Source organism: Dama dama, chromosome 12, assembly GCF_033118175.1.
Source record: "Dama dama isolate Ldn47 chromosome 12, ASM3311817v1, whole genome shotgun sequence".
NCBI lineage: Eukaryota > Metazoa > Chordata > Mammalia > Artiodactyla > Cervidae > Dama > Dama dama.
In genome coordinates, this window is record NC_083692.1 from 51419174 (window position 1) to 51442552 (window position 23379).

Sequence of the window (23379 nt, forward strand, 5' to 3'; positions counted from 1 at the left end):
GGCGTTATAGAGTGACAGACCACATCTGGCTCACTCTGTAAGCTTTTTGTTACTGGGCTTTCACTGCATATTCAATTTTGTACTGATGAGCATCGTAAAGCCTTTGTTGTGTTAGTGGTTACATCTCTCGTCTTATTGAGCAACATCCCTGTGGTTTAACTTAAAAACCATAATGTGAGCAGCTCTCTGAATTCATCCAAATCTCTGTTAAAAGGGATGATTCATAGTGTAGTTTCTCTCAGTGGGGTCATACACTTTATAGTATGCAAGGAAGCTTCAACACATGTTTTAAAACTTTGATAAGAATTTCCTTTGTTGTTTATCTGGATAGATGTGACGCCAGCATAGCCAGACTCTCTGCCGAGCACAAAACGACCTATGAGGGCCTCCAGCACTTGAACAAAGAGCAGCAAGCTGCCAAACTTATCTTGGAAACAAAAATCAAAGACGCAGAGGGACAGGTATGACCTGTTTCAGGTAGCTTTTTTTTAGGTAGCTTTTTGAAAGTGGGTATTTGTTCTTATCTAAGAATAACATGGGTTTAATTATTTCCTGCAGGAGAAACTAGTCAGGGCACTCAGCATAAGCATCCCTCTTCTTCTTCCTCCTTCTATTTCACTGGAGTGGCCCTTTGTAAGAATGCAACCAAAATGCCAAGATTTGTCAGTACGCTCCTAATTTTAAGTATTCTTTTCCCTCATTCTTCAAACAATATGTTCCAGAAATTCTAACTTATATCTCCAAAACCATGTCTTAGACAGGTAAGTGATAGAAGTGTTGTTTTACAGGCTTTTACAGGCCACTAATCCCAATTTTGGATTCAGGAAATAGTTTAGTCATAGGATTTATGGGCTGCCTCATCGCATAGTTTGTATACGGGGAAAGATTAGAACAAAGCTAGAGGACTGGCTAGCTAATAAATTTCAGAGTATTCCACCTTGCAATTCACAGGTTAATTTCTTAAAGCAAAACTCTTGGCATTTCACAGTTTGTTTTTTGGCTACTTAGAAGTTTTCCTTTGCCATAATGGGGCCTGTCTTCTAGGACTTTGTCTACAATGTTGTTTTACTTGCTGTTCTTCATTTGAAGAGAGACCACTCCAGTATTCTTGCCTGGAGAATTCCGCTTCATAGTTTTATAATAATTAATTTTTTTTACAGAAACAGCTTTGGATCCTTATTGGAGGCAGCTAGGACACAAATATGTCTAATCCAATATATTGACTAGGTACCCCCTTTTATTAGAATGAAAAAAAAGAAAAAAAGTGTTAGTCACTCAATCATGTCTGACTTTTTGCAACCCCATGGACTGTAGCCCACCAGGCTTCTCTGTCCATGGGGATTCTGCAGGCAAGAATGTTGGAGTGGTTTGCCATGCCCTCCTCCAGGGGATCTTTCCGACTCAGGGATTGAACCTGCATCTCTTACATGCCAATGCCAGCAACATTGGCAGGTGGGTTCTTTACCACTAGCTCCACCTGGAAAGCCGAAAAATTATGTTTCCTGATAACTTAGCCTGCATCTGGAGGTAAATCTGAGACCTAATGGGTTTTGTAAGTGATAAGAATTCCATCCTCTATGACTAGTAGCCACACTGAATAGAAATTCCAAGGTAAAAATGACTTCTATTTTGTGCCAGCAGGTGGAAGTATTGGTCCTGGGCAGGAGCTGGGCTTGCTCAACAGAGACCTGTGGTTGAGTGCTCACTGCATGATGAATAGTTTGGCAGTGCTTCTGGTCTTGATTTTTTTTTTTGGCTGTGCCATGTAGCTTGTTTGGATCTCAGTTTCCTGACCAAAGATTGAACCTGGACCACAGCAGTGAAAGCCCAGAATCTTAACCACTAGGTCACCAGGGAACTCCCCTGGTCTTGATTTTTGATGGGTTTATATAAAGAAATGGAAGTGGTGAGATTAGGTGGACTCCTAAATGAATTTATCACATTAGATTGAATTTAATGCCATGGATGAGAATACACATCACTAATGTTTTCTGAAATTACCTCTGAAAAGGTTTGATGTGGTATTTACAAGCAAAGTTTCTTTTCCAGATCTCTCAGCTTTTAAACAGAGTGGACTTGTCAATATCAGAGCAGAGCACCAAACTGAAGATGTCCCACAGAGATAGTAACCACCAACTTCAGCTTTTGGATACTAAGTGAGTAATCAACCTAGAAAAATCTGTTTTGGTTGATGTTCTTTTTACTATAGTTTTTTCCCTTTTGATTTTTATTTATTGTACAAAGTGAAAACCATAATGGAAGTTCACAGGGAAAATTTCCTTGTAGCCTGTTACCACTTTACCTTCCTAATTATTGTTTTTAGTGACTGGATAATAATCCATCTATTCATCCAATAAATATTTCTGGGCCTAGATGAACATGGCCTGGGTGCTGAGAATCTGAAGAAGAACAGGCTTTGTTCTTGCTCTTGTGGAGCTGATAGTCTAGGGAGTTGATGATTGTTAATGGAATAATCAGGAGAAGGAAATGGCAACCCACTCCAGTGTTCTTGCCTGGAGAATCCCAGGGATGGGGTAGCCTGGTGGGCTGCCGTCTATGGGGTCGCACAGAATTGGACACGACTGAAGCGACTTAGCAGTAGCAGCAGCAGCAATGGAATAATCACTTAAATGAGTGCATGCTATGTTATTACTAAATAGTGATACATGCTTTAAAGGAAAGGTACATGGTTGTGGCAGGCTGATTAATGGTTCCTGCAAATATCACCATGTTCTAATTCCTGTGAATATGTTATGGCATTGTTGTTCCATCACTCAACCGTTCCAACTCTTTGTGACCCCATGGACTGCAGCACACCAGGCTTCCCTGTTCTTCACCATCTCCCAGAGCTTGCTCAAACTCATGCCCATTGAGTCAGTGATGTCATTCAACCATCTCATCCTCTGTCGTCCCCTTCTCCTGCCTTCAATCTTTCCCTGCATCAGGGTCTTTTCCAATGAGTCAGTTCTTCACATCAGGTGCCAAAGTATTGAAACTTCAGTTTTAGCATCAGTCCTTCCAGTGAATATTCAGAATTGGTTTCCTTTAGGATTGACTGGTTTGATCTCCTTGCAGTGCAAAGGACTCTCAAGAGTCTTCTCCAACACCACAGTTTGAAAGCATCAATTCTTTGCCGTCAGCTTCTTTATGGTCCAGCTCTCAAATCCATACATAACTACTGGAAAAATCATAGCTTTGTCTATACAGACCTTTGTCAGCAAGTAATGTCTCTGCTTTTTAATACGCTGTCTAGTTTTGTTGTAGCTTTTCTTCCAAGGAGCAAGCTTCTTTTAATTTCATGGCTGCTGTCACCGTCTGCGGTGTTTTTGGAGCCTAAGAAAATCAGGTCTGTCACTGTTTCCTTTGTTTCCCATCTATTTGCCGTGACGTGATGGATTAGGTGCCATGATCTTTATTTTTTAAATGTTGAGTTTTAAGCCAGCTTTTTCACTCTCCTCTTTCACTTTCATCAAGAGGCTCTTTAGTTCTTCTTCACTTTCTGCCATAAGGGTGGTGCCATCTGCCTAGCTGAGGTTATTGATATTTCTCCCACAATCTTGATTCCAGCTTGTGCTTCATCCAGCCCAGCATTTTTCATGATGTACTCTGCATATAAGTTAAATAGTCAGGGTGACAATATACAGCCTTGATGTACTCCTTTCCTGATTTGGAACTGGTCTTTTGTTCCATGTCCAGTTCTAACTGTTGCTTCCTGACCTGCATACAGATTTCTCAAGAGGCAGGTCAGGTGGTCTCGTATTCCCATCTCTTTAAGAATTTTCCACAGTTTGTTGTGAATCACACAGTCAAAGACTTTAGCATTACCAATGAAGCAGAAGTAGATGTTTTTCTGGAATTCTCTTGCTTTTTCTATGATCCAGCAGATGTTGGCAATTTGATCTCTGGTTCCTCTGCCTTTTCTAAATCCAGCTTGAACATCTGGAAATTCTCAGTTCACGTACTGATGAAGCCTAGCTTGGAGAATTTTGAGCATTATTTTGCTAGTATGTGAAATGAGTGCAATTGTGTAGTAGTTTGTACATTCTTTGCCATTGCCCTTCTTTGGGAATGGAATGAAAACTGACCTTTTCCAGTCCTGTGGCCACTGCTGAATTATGGCACATTAAATGGCAAATAGAAACTTTGCAGATGTGATTAAGGGTCTTAAGATGAGTAGATGATACAATGTTATCTATATCATCATTATTGATGTAACTCTAGAGTCCCTATAAGAGGGAGGCAGGAGGGTTAGAATCAGGAGAGAAGGCCATGTGACAATGAAAGCGGAGATTGTAGTGTGATGTGCTTTGAAGATGGGGGAGGGGGCCACAAGCCATGGAAGACAGGCAGTCACTAGAAGCTGAAAAAGCAAGGGAATGATTCTCCTCTCAGAGCCTTCAGAAGGGACCACCTCTGCTCACACCCCAACTTTAGTCCAGTGAGACTGAATTTAGACTTCTGGCCTTCAGAACCAAAGGGAATAAATGTGTTGTTTTAAGCCACCAAGTGTGTGGTGATTTGTCACAGCAGCTGGGGGAAACGAATATAGTAGTGCTGCTGGGGTGAGTGACAGAGGCCTGGTTGTAGGGCCTTCCTGAGGAGGTGGTGTTCTGAGTGAGAGCTGAAGAATGAATGGCATTCACTAGCCCTTGGACTGCAAGATCAAACCTGTCAATACTAAAGGAAATCAATCCTGAATATTCATTGTAAGGACTGATGCTGAAGCTGAAGCTCCAGTAGTTGGCCACCTGAAGTGAAGAGCCAGCTCACTGGAAAAGACCCTGATGCTGGGAAGGATTGAAGGCAAAAGGAGAAGGGGGCGGCAGAGGAGGAGATGGTTAGATAGCATCACCAATTCAATGGACAGAGTTTAAGCAAACTCCAGGAGACAGTGGAGGGCAGAGGAGCCTGGCATGCTACAGTCCATAGGGTCGCAAAGAGTTGGGTTTGACTTAGTGACTGAACAACAAAGTGAACAGTGCAGTGAGGACCCAGGAGGCGGAAGAGCCTGTCGTGGGAGAAGTGTGACGTGCAGGGTATGCACAGTGTAGAGGGGGCTGGGACAGAGCCTGAGGGTGGGGAATGAGGCCAGAGAGGAGGCAGGCCAGCATACAGGACTTCACACAGTCAGGACTTCCTGTTTCTTTCCCTAGAGCAACAAGAAGCCATTGAAGGATTTTAAGCAGGTAGGGTGATATAGTCAAATTTATGTTATTTTTTAAAATGGTCTTAATTGCAGTTGGAAGATGGATCACAAGGGCTGAAGCCGAGTTGTGGACTGGGGGCACTGTAGGCGTTTAGATGAGAGAGGTCTGTGCTCGGGGAAGCTGAGCTGTCTAGTTAGGACACTGTATGGTGTTATACTTTGCATTGTGTTTCAGTGACACTTTAAACTGGATTTGCCCCCAGTGAAACTCATCTGCTGCTCTTCTGCTCAATCATAGAACCATAAACTTTTCCCTGTCGTGAATCTTCGCAAGCTTGGCAAATTTCCTGCCAAAGCAGAGCCCCTAGTGACCATATATGTTTATTTGTGTGTGTTTGTATTTGACTATTATAGTTTTTAGAAGATGACTTTGTTAGAGATTTGTGACAATTTTTTATTATCATTATTATTCTTATGGCCACACCATGCGGCATATGATACCTTAGTTCCCTGACCAGGGGTTGAACCTGTTACCTCTGCGGTGGAAGCTCAGAGTCTTAACCACTGCACTGCTAGGGGAAGTCTCTGGAAATTTTAAATTAATCATTCTGTGGTTCTTCTATCTCATTATCTCCATGCTTAATACTCCTTCAAGGTCATTGATGATTTAACAGGAATTCCCTTACAGAAACCGTGTTTCCTTTCCTCTATTTATCTGTATTTATATCATTCCTGAGTTATGTCACTCTTTCTCATAGATCCTACAAGCTTCCCAAGTACAGAGTGATCTCCCGTCCCCTTCCTTCCTTCATACAGGAAGAAAATAAACATATTAGTATTTTTTTTCTCTGTGAATTTTCTCCTTAGCAGATATTACTAGTCAGCAGACATGAACATCTTCATTTTTCTTCTTACAATTTAAAGTCCAGAAGTCTAGACACAAAGGCTATTCACAGAGGTAAGGTTACTAAGCCTGGGGCCTTTGTGGGGGAGAAAGACAGATTAGAGACCCAAAGATAGAACCCTGGTTGGATGAACTAGGGGAAAAAAACATTCTGCAGAGAATTCATAAAGAAGCTTACCTGTCTTAGTCTTGATTCTGAGTAGAAGTGTAAGAGATATTTCTAAAAAATTCTAAACCACAGTACAACCTTTATGTGGATTTAGACTTGGAATTCACATTACCCAACCACCTTGAAGAAACCAGAATAGATATTTTATCTTAGAATGATCTCTATTTGGTAGTAGCCTAAGATGCCTGGCAGAAGCAAATACAAATATGCAGTCTTCAAGGCTCCCCACAGGCAGATTAAGTTCTAAGAAACATAAATGTAAATCAGAAATTATAGACCAACACAAGGAAAAAAAAATCACATAAGTAATAGAGTGAGAAGAAGCAACAATGAGCAGAATCAGACTCTTAAATACTGCATATATAGGAATTATAGGATAAAATGGATGTGTGTGTATATATGTATGTATGTGTATGTGTGAGTATTCACACACACACATTTTTTGAAAATATGGCTAAGGAATAAGAGCTTACCAAAAATGAACAGTCAGGGGGATTTCTTGGTAGCCCAGTGTTTAGGGCTCTGTCCTCTTGTTGCTGAGTGCCTGGGTTCAATCTCTAGTTGGGGAACTAAAATTCCACAAGCCACATGGTGTGGCCAAAAAATAAAAAGTCAGAATTGACAAACAACCAAATTGGGCTTCTAGAAAATATAGTCATTGAAAATAAAATGTAACTTCCCTGACCAGGGAGCCTAACAGTGACCCAGGTGCCTTGGAGTCCAGCCTAGAACTCTACCTAGAAGTGGAACCTCACCTATTACCCCACTTTATTGCTTAGCAGAGCCTTTGGCCTTGCCCTAGCAAGGAACTCAACAAACAACACTTCCTAAAAGCAGAGCATAGCCTGTGACCTTGCCTGACTAGGGAGCCCAGATAGCAATCCCACTCGACCAAAAGCACAGCCTCCAGATTCACTTGACTTCACAGGACAGCTGGTGGCCCTGCCTGACCAGGGATTCTGGCCAGTGACCTTCCTTACCAGTGGTGCACAACTAGCAGGCTGCCCAATTGTGGAGCCTGAAGCCCTATCATGGGGGTCCAGCCACCCTACCAGGGAACACAGTGACCCCACCTGACCAGAGGGAATGGCAGAGTCCAGTTAGTGGCTCCATTTGACTGTGCAACCCAGCCAGCAGCCCTGCCTACCCTCGGAGTCCAGCCAGTAGAATCACTTGACCATTGAGCCCAGCCAACAGTCTCCTTCCACCTGTACTTCAGAGCATGGGCAATAGCCCTGCCCAACTAGAGACCTAACAGACAGATATAGAACATCTCATCCAACAGCAGCAGAATACATATTCTTCTGGAGTACACATAGAACATTCCCAGGATAGATCATATATTAGGCAACAAAACAAGTCTTAAGAAATTAGATTGAAATCATGTCAAGTAGCTTTTCAAACTAAAGTGGTATGAAACTAAAAATTAATGACAGGAGTAAATTTGAAAAACTCACAAATATGTGGAATTAAACAACACATTCCTGAACAACTAGTGGGTCAAAGAAGATCAAAAGGGAGATTTTAAAAAATCTTGAAACAAATGAAAATGGAAACCCAGCATATATAGACTGTAGCCCATCAGGCTTCTCTGTCTGTGGAATTCTCCAGGCAAGAATACTGGAGTGGGTTGCCATTCCCTCCTCCAGGGGATCTTCCCAACCCCAGGATTGAATCCAGGTCTCCTGCGTTGCAGGCATCTGAGCTACCAGGGAAGTCCACCAAAACTTATGGGATGCCACAGAGGCAGTTCTGTGAGGAAATCTGCAGTGTTAAATCCTTACATTAAGAAAAAAGAAAGACCTTGAATAAACAACCTGACTTTATACCTCAAGGAATTTTAGAAAAAGAAGAACAAATTAAGCCCAAGATAGCTGGAAGAAGAAAATGATTAAGATAGACGAGAAATAAATGAGAGAATAGTAAACAACAGAAAAAAATTGGGGGAAAATAAAAAAAAGTTATGATCAAGCCAAACAGACAAAACTTTCTCTAGACTAACCAAAACAAAAAGAAGGTTCAAATAAATAAAATTATAAATGAAAAAGGAACTACTACAACAGACAGCACAGAAATACAGAGGATCATAAGAGACTGCTATGAACAATTGTATATCAACAAACTGGATAACTTAGAAGAAATGAATAAACTTCTGAAACAACCTTCTAAGACTGAATCATGAAGAAATAGAAAATCTGAACAGACCAATGATGAGTAAGGAGATTAAATCAACAATCTAAAACCTCTCAACAAAGAAAAAGTCAAGGACTGGATAGCTTCATGAGTGAATTATGTCAAACATTTAAAGAAGAATTAATACCAATCATTCTCAAACTCTTGCAAAAAGTTGAAGAAAACACTTCCAAACTCATTTTATGAGGAGCATTATTCTGATAACAAAACCAGATAGACACTACAAGAAAAGAAAATTACTGACCAATATCTCTGATGAACATAGATGCAAATGCTAACAAACCAATTCAACAGCATTTTAAAAGAATCATACACTGTGATCAAGTGGAATTTATTCCTGAGATGCAAGGATGTTTCAATGTATACAGGTCAATCAGTGTGATACATCACATTAACAGAATGAAGGATAAAAACGATATCATCTCAGATGCAGAAGAAGCATTTGACAAAATTCAACACCATAATAAAGACTCAGCAATTTGAGTATATTAATAGAAAGAACGTATCTCAACATAATAAAGCCACATATGACAAGCCCACAACTAATACTCAGTGATGATATTCTGAAAGTTATTCTCTAATATCAGAAGACAAGGATACCCATTGTCAGCACTTCTGTTCAACATCATGCTGGAAGTCCTGGCCAGAGCAGTTAAGTAAGAAAAAGAAATGAAAGACATTCAAAACAAAAAAAGAAGCGAAGTTATCCCTGCTTGCAGATATTATAGAGAAAACTCTAAAGACTCCCTCAAAGAACTGTTAGAATAAATGAATTCATAAAAGTTGCTGTGCTCCGTGGTCAGGCCCCCAGGTCAGGTGGGTCTCCACAGTTGGGCAGGGCTGCTGGCTTGACTTCCTGCCCATGTAAGACTGAGAAGCTTTGTTTTTGATGATATGACCAGAAAGTGTACTTATCACTTCAATGCATGTTCCATTGCCTGACTTAGTCATATGGCCACACACAGCTGCCAGGAGGGCAAAGTGTAGTCTTAACTAGGTAGTTGCAGACTCAGATCACATTTGAGGGTTTCTTAGTAGGGAAGAAGAGGAGAACAGATATTGCAGAGAATTGGGGACTAATACCATAATCACCGCAGATAGTGACTGCAGCCATGAAATTAAAAGACGCTTACTCCTTGGAAGGAAAGTTATGACCAACCTAGATAGCATATTAAAAAGCAGAGACATAAAAAAAAAAAAAGTAGAGACATTACTTTGCCAACACAGGTCCGTCTGGTCAAGGCTATGGTTTTTCCAGTGATCATGTATGGATGGGAGAGTTGGACTGCGAAGAAAGCTGAGTGCCGAAAAATTGATGCTTTTGAACTGTGGTGTTGAAGACTCCTGAGAGTCCCTTGGACTGCAAGGAGATCCAGCCAGTCCATCCTAAAGGAGATCAGTCCTGGGTGTTCATTGGAAGGACTGATGCTGAAGCTGAAACTCCAGTACTTTGGCCACCTCATGCGAAGAGTTGACTCATTGGAAACGACCCTGACCCTGGGAGGGATTGGGGGCAGGAGGAGAAGGGGACGACAGAGGATGAGATGGCTGGATGGCATCACCAACTCTATGGGTATGAGTTTGAGTAAACTCTGGGAGTTTGTGATGGACAGAGAGGCCTGGCGTGCTGCGATTCATGGGGTCGCAAAGAGTCGGACACGACTGAGTGACTGAATTGAACTGAACTGAACCATGGGGAGGGGGTACATTTTATTATTTTTATTGTTAAGTCACATATATTCTTGTGTACTTTTATTGTTTTCATAATAAAAATAATTTAAATGGGGAGGCAGCAAGTGTGGGATGTTATTTTAAGATATTTGGAAAGGGAGAGGACTATAGGAATGGAAATTTGAGTTTTTAAAAAGTTTTCTGTTTGATTTAAACTAAGAAATATCTGTATGGGACAAGAGCAATTTGCAGAACATAAGAGAGAAAGGGATCCAGACTCCAGTCCTGGGAGAAAAGACGGAGAAGGAGGAAGAGTCCTGGGCAAGGAGGAGCCTAGAAGAGAGCCATGCCACTGTGTCCTTTGAGCCAGGAGTAGCCTGACCTTTTAAACTGCAAACTCAGCATTCGGAGTGGCTCTGTATGTGATACCTTGGTACTCACGCTACCAGGTCCATATAGGTGGGAGTATTATCTGGTGTTTTTCTGTTACATCCTCCTCTTCTCCTTCCTTCTCAATTTAGTGCCAAGTGCAAGTCTATGAAAAAGGTAAACATGTAATTCTGAGTGAACTGAATTTAATGCTTACATATTTCCAAGAGATTTGATAGAGACTGAGGTGGTTTGATGTCATTTTAAAGTTGTTTTATATCTAACAGCTAATTTTTCTTATTTTAGATTTAAAGGCACAGTCGAGGAGCTCAGTAACCAGATTTTATCTGCACGGAATTGGTTGCAACAGGAACAAGAACGGATAGAAAAAGAACTTTTGCAGAAAATTGATCAGCTTTCCTTGGTTGTTAAGGAAAACAGTGTAGGTGTTGATGTTCAACCATAACATAGTTAAGTTATTTGGTGAGACCTGCAATGTTTGAATAATACCTCGTAACTTATGTTTGATTTATTTAGCATTACATTAAACTGTTAATGGTTGTTTCTTGCCTTATAATCTCTCTCCATGGTTCATACTGATTCTTTGTTATAAAGAGACAGAGCACTTTGACTTGTTTTGGTTAACAAAGAAAAATAATAGAAAATTTGAGTACTTTCAACTAAGATAAATCCAAATCAAGATCTTAAAGAACCAAGTTGTCCAGCTGCATTTCTAAATAAAAATAGCAATTACATACTTCATCTTAGTTTTAATTTCATGGTCTGGTAAAAGCCGCTTTGACTAGATTTCTCCCTCTAGGCCCCTCCATCACACAATAAACCCAGCATGAGGTGTCACAGGACAATATCTAAGCAGAATCCAGTTTTCTTTTCTGTGTTCCTTCTCATTTCACCCCACTCTCCTGTAGGCCTAAGGTTTGCAGAAGTACTCAAAAACCATACCAAGAAAGCCTTGCATTTATAGTATTCAGTATCAGTACTTGGAAAGCAAATGTTTTTTGATTTGGTTATCTAGCCTGACCTCCCTCTCCTTCTCTTTTCTTGCACTGCTTCCTCTCCCTTGGACTTGGATGGAGCATAAGTGACTGGTGTAGATTGTATCTCTGGCTCTGCTGTCTCTTGATGCCGAGCTGTTGAATTGCAGACTGTTCACTGGGTGCATCACGAGAGTTTTGTTATGCTTTAGCCCACTTACAGCTTGGTGTTTGTAGTCCTGGCCTCTAAAGCTTGCCTGCAGACCCAGATTCTCATAAGAACCAAGCATGATGGAGAGAAAAGGAAAGAAAATGTTCTATTTCAACTATTTCTTTACATGTCTCCATATTTTTATCAGATCTACTGATTGATCTGTAGTCTTCTGTGTCTTTGGTTCACTATTTTTACTTCTGAGTTGGCTTAATAACTAACAAACTCCAGGATAATGGTGACTTTAATATGATAGAAGCTTATTTATCTTTCACATAAAAGAAGTCTGGGTACAGGGATTGCAGGGCTGTTATGGTAGCTCATCAATCCTCAGTGACCCATGATCTTTCTGGCTTAAGTCTCTACCAGTCCTAGAGAGTGACCCTCGCATACGTAGTTCAAGATGGCTGCTGGAGCTCCAGCCATTACATCTGAATTCCAGGAACAGAAGAAAGAAAGAGGTTTTTTATTTATGTCTCAGCTGTTTTTGTTTTTTTAACTTTTCCTAGAAGTTTCCACATATGTTTATACTTATATCTCATTACCCATAGCTTAATCATATGGTAACACCAAACTCAAGAGACAATAGAAAAGGTAATCTTTATTCTGAGTGACCTTATACCCAGCAGAAAACTGGAGATCTGTTATGGAAAAAGGGGAGAGTGGATATTGGGGTGAGCATCAAGCAACCTTTTTGATTCTGTTCTCTGCAGATTGCTCTTAAATGATATTATGACTGATGTGAATGCAATACAGACTCTTTGGAGTAATCACGTGCCATTCTTATCATGGATCTCAGGGAGCCAGTGAAAGGGACATGGAGAAAAAGCTCAGCCAGATGTCAGCCAGACTGGACAAAATAGAAGAGAGTCAGAAGAAAAATATGGAGGTACAGAGGACAAAACAAGAGGAGGAGAAGGTGCATGGGCGGATCAGCAAGCTTGAGTTACAGATGACCGAAGACCTGAAGGAAATGAAAGCTGAGGTTGATGCGGGTAGGTCAATAAGAAAACAGCTCTCGTGCTTCATTTTCTGTATGATCTAAAAGTCAACTAATTAGTATTCCCCCTATAACTACCTACAGACCTGGATAATGGAATGTCCTTAGGTAATTTTCCAAGTAGGACTAAAATGTTGCTTCAACTTCAAGGACATGAAGACAGATAGACCTCGAGAGACAGGCGAACAAACCTAAACTCGCTTAGCTTGCATACATAGCTTTAGTGCCATCTGCAGATTCTTTTCTGATCATAACCAAGGTCAGTATGCCTCAGAAACAAGCATATCTCTTTGAGAGGCCTTTGAAGGCTTATTTTATACTGCTGGCAGTATCCCACCATGGCGGTGAATGGTGTTCCTCTGCTCAGAAGCCCGCAGGCCTCATTCTTCACACTTGTTTGGAAGACAGTGTCAGAGCTGATTTCAAGTTCTAAAGTGCTGCCAGATAAAGGAGGGATTAGATTTACATTTTAAATATGTATTTATTTGGCTGCCTTAAGTCTTGGTGGCAGCTTGCAGTATCTTTTAGTTGTGGCATACGGTTCCCTGACAAGGAATTGAACCCAGGCCACCTGCATTGGGAGTTCGGAGTCTTAGCCACTGCACCATCAGGGAAGTCCCAAGAGGGATTAGATTTATACTCTGAACTCTAGAATACAGAACTGGGACCAATAATCGGAAGTTACCTGAAGACATATTATGAAGCAGAAGTATGTACCGTTAGAAGTCTTAGAAAGACACGGGTGCTTTGTGAGCCTGGGAGTTCTTTACTGAAAGTATTTAAGTGAAGGTCATTTGACCATGGTCAGGAAAGAGAAGACAGTTGGGTAGTGTGGGAAGGGGAGCTAAATTATCTCCTGATTCCTTGCTGTTCCTCTGGTTCTGTGAATTTTCTTCATGGAGTTGTTCTATTTTGGCCCCATAAGAAGAAAAGTAGCCCCATCCCAAGAATAATTTTGTTGTAACCACCACGGGGTCTCAAAGAGTTGGGCACAACTAAACGGCTAATACTTATTTAACCATTGCAAGTTAATTATTTTATTTAAGGAGAAGCTGCCATTAAATTTATGAATTTTAGAACTTTGTGGAGATAAAAGTGAATTTTCTTTCTTGGTATTTTGGGCTAGTAGAATATGATATTTGACTGTTTCATTGGTGGTTAATGAGATGGTGATAAGAAATACATATGAGCCTTTTAAAAATTAAAAACATTTTATTGTTATGAAAACAGATTTCTTAGTGGAAAATCTTAAAACACAAAATGTATTTTAAAAGACCCTTCTATTATCCAGAAGTCTTTTCTATGTATATTATCTTTCTATACATAAAGGATATACATATTATTTTGGCTGAGCCACATGACTTGGGGTACCTTAATTCTCCGACCAGGGATTAATCTGGGGCCCTCTGCAGTGAAAGTGTCCAGTCCTAACTACGGGTCTGCTAGGGAATATTTAATAAGTAATTTTTATACTTCTTTTTCTTGAATTGTTGCATAAAGAAAATTTTCTGAGAGAAAATTCTAAATTTGCTAAGGAAGACAAGATAATTTTGACATTTATTTTAACATATTATTGACCAGGAGTGTTTTGCAGAAACTAACACTTGTGGCTGGTGATTTGTTATGTAAGTGAATATTGATATGTCTTCAGTCTGTAATATTTGGGTAACAAAAGACATATTAATACCTCTCTGGTAAATAAGATGTTAAAAACCAATAGAAATACAGAATAATATAAATTTTATTGAGAATTTTTTTTTCTATTTTGCTTTTTATTTTGAAGTAATTTCAAATTTATAAAAACCGTAGTAAAGTGAAGTGAAGTAGCTCGGTCGTGTCTGACTCTTTGCGACCCCATGGACTGTAGCCTACCAGGCTCCTCAGTCTATGGGATTTTCCAGGCAAGAATACTGGAGTGGGTTGCACTCCCACTGGAGTGGGAGATTCAGCAATTGTTAACATTTTGAAATTTGCTTAATGTATATGTATGTGTGAATGTGAATGAATATAATTTTCCCTGAATCATTTGTGAGTAAGTTGCAGAAGCCAGAATACCTTTTTACCCCTTTACTATTTCAAAGTATATACCCTCAGAACGAGGACATTCTCTTTTTCGAAAAGTTTATTTATTTATTTTAATTGGGGGATAATTACTTTACAGTATTGTGGTGGTTTTTGCCATACATCAACATAAATCAGCCAAGGACATTCTCTTAAACAACTATGTTGTTGTTCAGTCACTAAGTTGTATCCGACTCTTTTCTGACTCTATGGACTGTAGTCTGACAGTTTTCTCTGTCCATGGGATTTCTCAGGCAAGAATACGGGAGTGGGTTTCCATTTCCTTCTTCAGTGGATCTTCCCAACACTGGGATGGAACTTTCATCTCCTGCATTGCCAGGCAGATTCTTTACCACTGAGCCACTAGGGGAAGCCCTAAACAAGTATAGTACAATGTACTATTTATGAAACATTTTTCAATATTCAATTTTCAAATTTCACCATGTTTCCTTTACAGCAAGCCATCCCCAGTCCAGGTTCTCATCCAGAATCACTTGCATCATATTTAGTTACATCATATTTAGTCTCTTTTAATCTGGATCAGTTTCACAATAAGGTTGTCATCATTAAAGAACACAGGCCAGTATTTTGTGAAACGTCCCACTGTTTGGGTCTTTTTGCTTCTTTTTAATTCGATTCAGGTTGTGTGTTTTGGACAGACATGCTGCAGAAGTGATGTGTCCTTCCGAGTCTTTTCTTTCAGTACTTTAATTATATCCTGCCATTCCCTTCTGGCCTGCAGGGTTTCTGCTGAAAGATCAGCTGTTAAGTGTATGGGGTTTCCCTTGTATGTTACTTATTGCTTTTCCCTTGATGCTTTTAATATTCTTTCTTTGTGTTTGACCTTTGTTAGTTTGACTAGTATGTGTTTTGGTGTGTTTCTCCTTGGGTTTATCCTGTATGGGACTCTTTCGCTTTTTGGACTTGATTGACTATTTCCTTTTCCATGTTGGGAAAATTTTTAACTATAATGTCTTCAAAAATTTTCTTATACAATTTCTTATTCTCTTCTTCTTCTGGGACCCCTATAATTCGAATGTTGGTGCCTTTAATATCTTACCAGAGGTCTCTGAGACTATCCTTAGCTCTTTTCATTCTTTTTACTTTATTCTGCTCTTCAGCAGTTATTTCCACCATTTTATCTTCCAGCTCACTGATCCATCCTTCTGCTTCAGATATTCTGCTAGTGATTCCTTCTAGAGAATTTTTAATTTCAGTAATTGTGTTGTCTGTCTCTGTATGCTTGTTCTTTAATTCTTCTAGGTCTTTGTTAACTGATTCTTGCATTTTCTCCTTTCTGTTTTCAAGGTTTCTGATCATCTTTACCATCGTTATTCTGAGTTCTTTTTCAGGGAGTTTGCTTGTTTCCTCTTCATTTATTTGGACTTCTCTGTTTCATGTTTGTTCCTTCAATTGTGCGGTATTTCTCTGCTTTTCATTATTTTTTTTTAAAAAACTTATTGTTTGAGGTCTCTTTTTCCTAGGTTTCAAGGTTGAATTCTTTCTTCCTTTTGGTTTCTCCCCTCCTAAGTTTGGTCCAGTGTTTTGTGTAAGCTTCACATAGGGTGAGATTTGTGCTGAGTTGGTTTTTTTTTTTTCCCCTCTGTGATGGGCAGGGCTGAGTGAGGTGGTAATCTTGTCTGCTGATGACTGGGTTTGTATTTTTGTCTTGTTTGTTGTTTGGATGAGGCGTCCTGCACAGGGTGCTACTGGTGGTTGGGTGATGTCCGGTCTTGTGTTCAAGTGGTTTCCTTTGTGGGAGTTCTCACTATTTGATACTTGCTAGGGTTAGGAGTTCTCTGATAGTCTAGGGTCTTAGAGTCAGTGCTCCCACTCCAGAGGCTCAGGACTTGATCTTTTTTAGCAGATTGAAACTGAAGGACTCTGCTTCCAGTAATGATGTCATGAGGTAGTACTGAAATCCCTCCTCCAAAATCAGTGTGAAGAAAGAAAACCATGAGCATCCTACTAACGGAGTCGCAGAATTTAGCTTCTTGGGTCAGAGAGCACTTATGTGCAGACAGTGCTGAAGTGATCTGTCTCAGCGTGCAGAGCCCAGGCTTCTTCCTGGGGTTTTCTCATCGGGGGTACATAATGTTGGATCCTCCCAGTGTTGGTGAAGATAGCTTTGACCCTTGGTTAAAGTGGTGTCTGTCATATTTCTCTATGGTAATATTTCATGTTTCCCTTTGTATCTGTAGGGAGACACTGTGAAACTATGTAACTATTCTGTTTCCTGTTAACCTTTTATTCCAGTACTTTGAGAATCTATTGATAATTTTTGCCCAAATCAAGCAGTGCTATCTGCTATAGGATTTGATACAGCGTTTTTTATTATTTTTTTTAATATTAACTCTTGTGAAATTTACCCTTTCTTAAAGGGTTTACCGCCATCTATGAAAGCATAGGATCCCTCAGGCAAGTTCTCGAAGCCAAGATGAAGCTGGACAAGGACCAGCTACAGAAGCAAATCCAACAGATGCAGAAGCCAGAAGCTCCCATGTGAAGGGACTCGGGACATGGACTTCAAAGGTGGTTTTGCCAGTGGGGCCAGAAGCTGGATACCTCTGTAGCCAGGCTGTCACTACATTCAGGATTGTTCCGTTCATGGCGTGCATGTGCCAAGAAATGTGTTTTCATGGGTCTAAATGTTTACCTTGAGTCTTGAAAACACTCTTCTTTAAAAGTATTACATACAGTTTTTGCCACTTTATTCCACTTACCTAAATTCAAGCAAATAGCCTCCCCTCCCTGGATTTTAAAAGGCTTTTATCCCCTTCATTTTATGAATGAAAAGACTTAACAGTTTCCCTTTGATTCGTGATGCTCTCTAGCCAAGACTTTACTCTTGAAAATGTCATGGTGATTTTTTTAAATTAAGAAACTAATGAATCATCTTGGGAATGTGTTGCTCCTCACTCTAAATTAAGAGTATGTTTTGATGGATTAGAATTCAACCTTTGAGTCCATATTTGGATTTTATTATTGTTGTCTGTGCATTTCTTATATTGGTTCTCTTCTTGTAAATCTTTTGTCTTTTGTAGAGGGAGGGGATTTAACATTTGGGAAAAGAATCTACCACTTATGCAGTGAAAATAGTTTAAAAATTGATAACTGCCATATAGATTACAAATTAAAATGGAAACTTAAGACAGTTATCTAGATAATGCAAGGCACAATTATCTGTATCAACCACCTAGTTATACCAGGTTTTAATACTGAAAGCTTTTTTCAATTATCCACAGCCTATATAGTGATAGCCATATATTCAATAATGGAATGGTGGTAATAGCTTGTTTATTATGTAATTGATTGTTCATTAATCACATGGGATGTGAAAATTTTTCAAGCTTTTTGATCTCCTCTCTAAATTTTTCCAAAATTGGCACAGAGTGCTAAAGGTTTATATACAATTATTGTAACTGTATTCTTGTGCCTTGGTTTTATCACATCAGTGCACTGTACCCTATAGAAGTTTTGCAGACAAAATAGAAGGCACAATAGTACATCAGAATTATGATGTAAAAACGGGATCCTATGTATTTTTTAAATGTTTTAAAAATTTTATCACTGTTAAGATGTTAATCATTCAGTATCATTAATGGAATAGAAATTCATACTTTTGTATGTCTAGAAAATCAAATTGATACTGCATTTATAACAATGTCAAGAAATGTTCATTTTGAGCAATTTCGTAGATGATGGGTGTTTTATTTTCAATCGCCATATTTGATTAGTCATTGGAAATTGGCACCAGTGGTATCTGTTCACCTATATATGTAAAAATTAACAGTGAGACACATGCCGTTCCAAACTGTGAGGGTGCCCAAGAAGAAGGAAACAGGAATACTTTGAAAATTTTGAAAACTTTTTTTTGTCTGCCAAGGACTCAGGAAAATTAAAGCATTTTCTATTTTAGAATAAATTGTAAATGAAATCTGTAACTGGCTATTACTGTTTACCCATATAAATTATGCTGCTAAAGTACATAATAGTTTACCCTCATTGGCTTGACAAAATTTTTTTTTTAATTTGTACCTGAGAAGTCATACAAAGAATATGTCATCCAACATATATGTCCTTATTTTGTCACAAATCTCCCCATCTCTATTCAGGAAGACTGCTTCCACTTAACAATGAAAAAACAAAAAGGTTAATGCTCTTTTGCAATCAGAAAGTGAGTTTCTCTTTGTGATCGAGTAACCGTGTTTATATAGTTCTCCTGGCTTAAGCACAGACCACAGCACAGACAGCCACGGCTCCTCAAGCATCTCTCTCCTCTGGGGGCCCTGAGGAGGAGGAATTCGCACATGTCACATCTGGGAGGAGGGGAACTGGCAGGACTAAGGTCAAGGGGTGACGTGACTGGGTGATGCTTCTGTCCCCCTATGTCGGGAGTTCGGCAGGGATTCTCCCCTCTGGCTGATTGAAATCACCTGGGCACTGCGAAAAGCTACCAGTGCCTGGGCTGCTCCCCCAGACCAACTAAGTCAGAACCTCTGGAAGGGGATGCAGGCAGCCTCACATGTCAGAGGCCCCCAGGTGACTCACGTGTTGAGTCCCCAAGCTCCATGTCCTCTCTTCACCAAAGTTTAAATGAGAATCAGCTTCCCTGTACTTTCCTTTACCAGAAATTTGCAATAAAAAGAATAAAACTTCCAAATCAATGTGGTGTATGATTCTTAAAAGCCCTTTCATGGGAGGTAAATTAGGTAAAATACGGTAGGAAATCTCTTGCTTTCTGGGGAAACATTTTGGTGGTTGAAATAAAGTGCTCTGAGTCCTGGCAGACCTGCTGGGACCTGGAAAGTCACAGGGAGCTGCTCCATCCTTGGGTCTCTGGAGCTCTGGGTGCCATCTCAGCTCTGGACTGATGGCAGTGGGCCGTTCCCAGCGTGTGTGGTGTGCCCACGTTGCGACCTTGGTGGGTATTCATTCATTTCATTATAACAACAGTGCATGGAGTTGAATACTGTTTGTTTCCCCATTTTACAGATGAGAAAACTGAGTCATGTAAAGACGAAGCTACTTCTCCCAAATCCTGCAGCTGGTAAGTGGGAGCCATGATCCAAACCAGGCTGCTTACTTCCACAGTCTGGATACCTAACCAGTGCACTCCCCTACCTCTATCAAGATACAGCCTTGCTTCCCACATAACTTGGACTTGCCAGACCACTAACTCCAACCCCATCTCTGCATAACCTTACAGTTCTGCCATCTGAGTCCTTTTGCATTTTAATGCTCCAATTCCAAGGGCTTCCCAGGTGGCGCAGTGATAAAGAATCCACCTGCCAATGCAGGAGATGGAAGAGATGCAGGTTTGATCCCTGGGTTGGGAAGATCCTGTAGAGTAGGAAATGGCAACCTGTTCCGATATTCTTACCTAGAAAATTTCTATGGACAGAGTAGCCTGGTGGGCCCCAGTCCATGGGGTCACAGATTCGGAGAGCAGAGCCCACAAGAGAGGCAGTCTTACTACCTTTGCCAGGTCAGATATCTTCCTCTGGTTGTTTCAGTGAAGGTAGGGTAGTTGATGCCACAGGACTATAGTATCACAGGCATTTCATCTCCTGTCTTTAGCTGTCCTAGGTAGTGGCTCTGTGCATTTGGGGATGGGTTGTATTGGGTGAGTACAGAGCAGAGTAAGAAAGACAGATCCCTGTAAATTGTGGTCATCCCAGTAGGCTTTCAGCCTGGAAAAAAAAAAAAAAAAATCACATACCACTCAGGACATCCTGGAAACTCAGTGGTAACTATGTGGAGTTTTTCTGTTACTGCTGTGTGACCTTGGGCAGGTCTCTTAACCTCACTGAGCCTCATTTTTCTTCTCTGTAGAGTGGGCATTATAATAATTTAAAAGAAGGAGCTGGTTTATCACTTTCAAAATGCTGAAGTAATTTATGCAACATTGGGTATCAAGTGGTGAAGAATGGGCCTGGGGGATTAATATTGGTGGTGAGACAGGAAATATATGGGGGTCCCTGTTTGGTCCAAAGTGTCCTATTATCTGTGGGGACTGTATGGGCAGTGATTAATCTCCAAAGAAAGTGATATCCTAGCCTGAGACAGGAAAGAACAGTACAACCAGGGTGAAGATGTTAAGTACCCAGGATCAGCATAGGGACAATCTCTAAATGTAGGGAAGGGCTGGGCAGATCCTTAAGTTAGTTGGTCTTACCCATGGATCAGAGCTTGGGAAGGACACACTCCAGGTGAGGAAGGGTGAAGGTAGATAGGGAGGCTGAGGGTGCAGAGCCCAGAGTTCTAGTCGGGAATTGAGAAGCAGAACAGGCGGGGCTGCGCCCAGATGGCTGGTTGGCATTTGAGACTTGTTTGTATATAGATTGTATCAGCCCAAGTGTCCACTGACACTTGAATGTATAAGTAAAACCTGGTGTTTGCAGACAATGAAATACTATTCAGCCATAAGAAGGGAGACAGTTCTGACACATGCTACCACATGGACATTATGCTAACTGCAATAAGCCAGTCACAAAAGGGCTAATATCCTATGATCCCACTTGTTTGAGGTACCTGTGTACATGCTCAGTCATGTCTGACTCTTTGTGACCCCATGGACTGTAGCCCACCAGGCTCCTTTGTCCATGGGGATTCTCCAAGCAAGAATACTGGAGTGGGTTGCCATTTCCTTCTCGGGGATCTTCCCGACCCAGGGATTGAAACTGTGTCTCCTGTATCTCTTGCGTTGGCAGGCGGATTCTTTACCACTGAGCCACCTAGAGAAGTCAAAGTCCAAGGGACAGAGAGTAGCATCATAGTTTCGAGGGGCTGAGGGGTGCGGTGGGGAAAACAGAGTTAGTATCTAATCCGTACAGAGTCTCAGGTGGGGAAGATGAAAAAGTTCTGGAGTTGGATGGTGGTGATGGTCAGACAACAATGTGAATGTATTTAATGACACAGAACAGTACCCTTAAAGCTGATTAAAATAGTAAATTTTATGTATAGTTACCACAAGAATATTTTTTTAAAAAATGGATTCCTCAACCACTGAATAAAGACTTCAGGTAAGAGTTCAGCCCTAGCAGTTTTATTACACTCTCAAGGGAGACAGTGAGTCAGAAATACCCAACTAAACCACATCCGAGTTTTTGACCCACAGAAACTACCAGGTAATAAATATGTGCTTTTTGAAGTCACTGCATTTTAGGGTAATTTGTTTTACACAATAATTAACAACACTCGGAAATCTTGACAGAATTATTTTGTGGAAATGTCACAAATTATGTTACAAATTGCATTGTCCACATATATAATCTTGTTAATATCTTTCAGAGCAGGGAATGACCTTGAAAACTTCAAATGACATATATACCTTATCGTGTTTAATCTTTGTAATTACCCTATTAGGTATGTACTATTATTTCCATTTGTGATGGAGTGATTATGAAAGGTCATACAGCTAATTAGAGCAGGAGCAGGGATTTGAGTCTTATCTTTCTCCAAAGCCCAGGCTGCCATTTTGCTCCAAGGCTTCCAAGGTGGCCCTAGTGGTAAATAACCCGCTTGCCAGTGCAGGAGATGTAAGAGACACAGGTTTGATTCCTGGATCAGGAAGATCCCCTGGAAGAGGAAATGGCAACCCACTCTAGTATTCTTGCCTGGAGAATCCCATGGACAGAGGAGCCTGGCGGGCTACAGTCCATAGGGTTGAAAAAAATTGGACACGACTGAAGCGACTCTTGAGTCCCTTGAACTGCGAAGAGATCCAACCAGTCCATCCTAAAGAAAATCAGTCCTGAATATTCATTGGAAGGACTGATGCTGAAGCTGAAACTCCGATACTTTGGCCATCTGATGCGAAGAACTGACTCATTTGAAAAGACCCTGATGCTGGGAAAGATTGAAGGCAGGAGGAGAAGGGGACAACGGGGGATGAGATGGTTGGATGGCATCACTGAATTATTGGACATGCTGCTGTTGCTAAGTCACTTCAGTCATGTCTGACTCTGTGCGACCCCATAGACGGCAGCCCACCAGGCTCCACCATCCCTGGGATTCTCCAGGCAAGAACACTGGAGTGGGTTGCCATTTCCTTCTCCAATGCATGAAAGTGAAAAGTGAAAGTGAAGTTGCTCAGTCGTGTCCGACTCTTCGCGACCCCATGGACTGCAGCCTACCAGGCTCCTGCATCCATGGGATTTTCCAGGCAAGAGTACTGGAGTGGGTTGCCATTGCCTTCTCCATTATTGGACATGAGTTTGGGTAAACTCAGAATTGGTGATGGACAGGGAGGCCTGGCGTGCTGCAGTCCATAGGGTTGCAAAGAGTCGGACATGACTGAGTGACTGAACTGAAGCGAGTTAGCACGCACATGTGCAAGCCAACACCCACAACATAATGTGATTGGTTTAATAATCCCATAGCTTATTGGAATCATAATTCTCTCTGGATCTGTGGTCTCAACGTGTCTCCAGACTAGCAGCATCACCTGGCATCACCTGGGAAGTTGTTAGAAATGTAACCTCCGGCGCCCCACCCCAGACCTCCTACTGCATCAGAAACTCTGAGATGGACTCAGCAGTCTACTTTAAGTAAAGTCCTGCAGAAGATCCAAAGCAAGTGAAGTTTGAGGATCGCTGCTCTAGAACTGCACTGTAATACAATAGCTGTTAGTCACGTCAACCATTTAAATTTAAATA

General features: G+C 40.8%; 1 protein-coding gene across 3 annotated transcripts in view; it reads left to right on the forward strand.

Annotated features, from left to right (window-relative positions):
• FAM81A (family with sequence similarity 81 member A) overlaps nt 1–19339 on the forward strand; it is an 82403-nt gene extending 63064 nt beyond the window's left edge. For all 3 annotated transcript variants that reach the window (XM_061158391.1, XM_061158393.1, XM_061158392.1), the window contains exons 5-9: nt 332–461; nt 2050–2156; nt 10759–10894; nt 12458–12653; nt 17101–19339. In XM_061158391.1, coding sequence (XP_061014374.1) covers nt 332–461; nt 2050–2156; nt 10759–10894; nt 12458–12653; nt 17101–17225 — 694 coding nt within the window. In that variant the 3' untranslated portion in view covers nt 17226–19339. The remainder of the gene's footprint in view (nt 1–331; nt 462–2049; nt 2157–10758; nt 10895–12457; nt 12654–17100) is intronic.
• Nucleotides 19340–23379: the final 4040 nt, after the last annotated feature.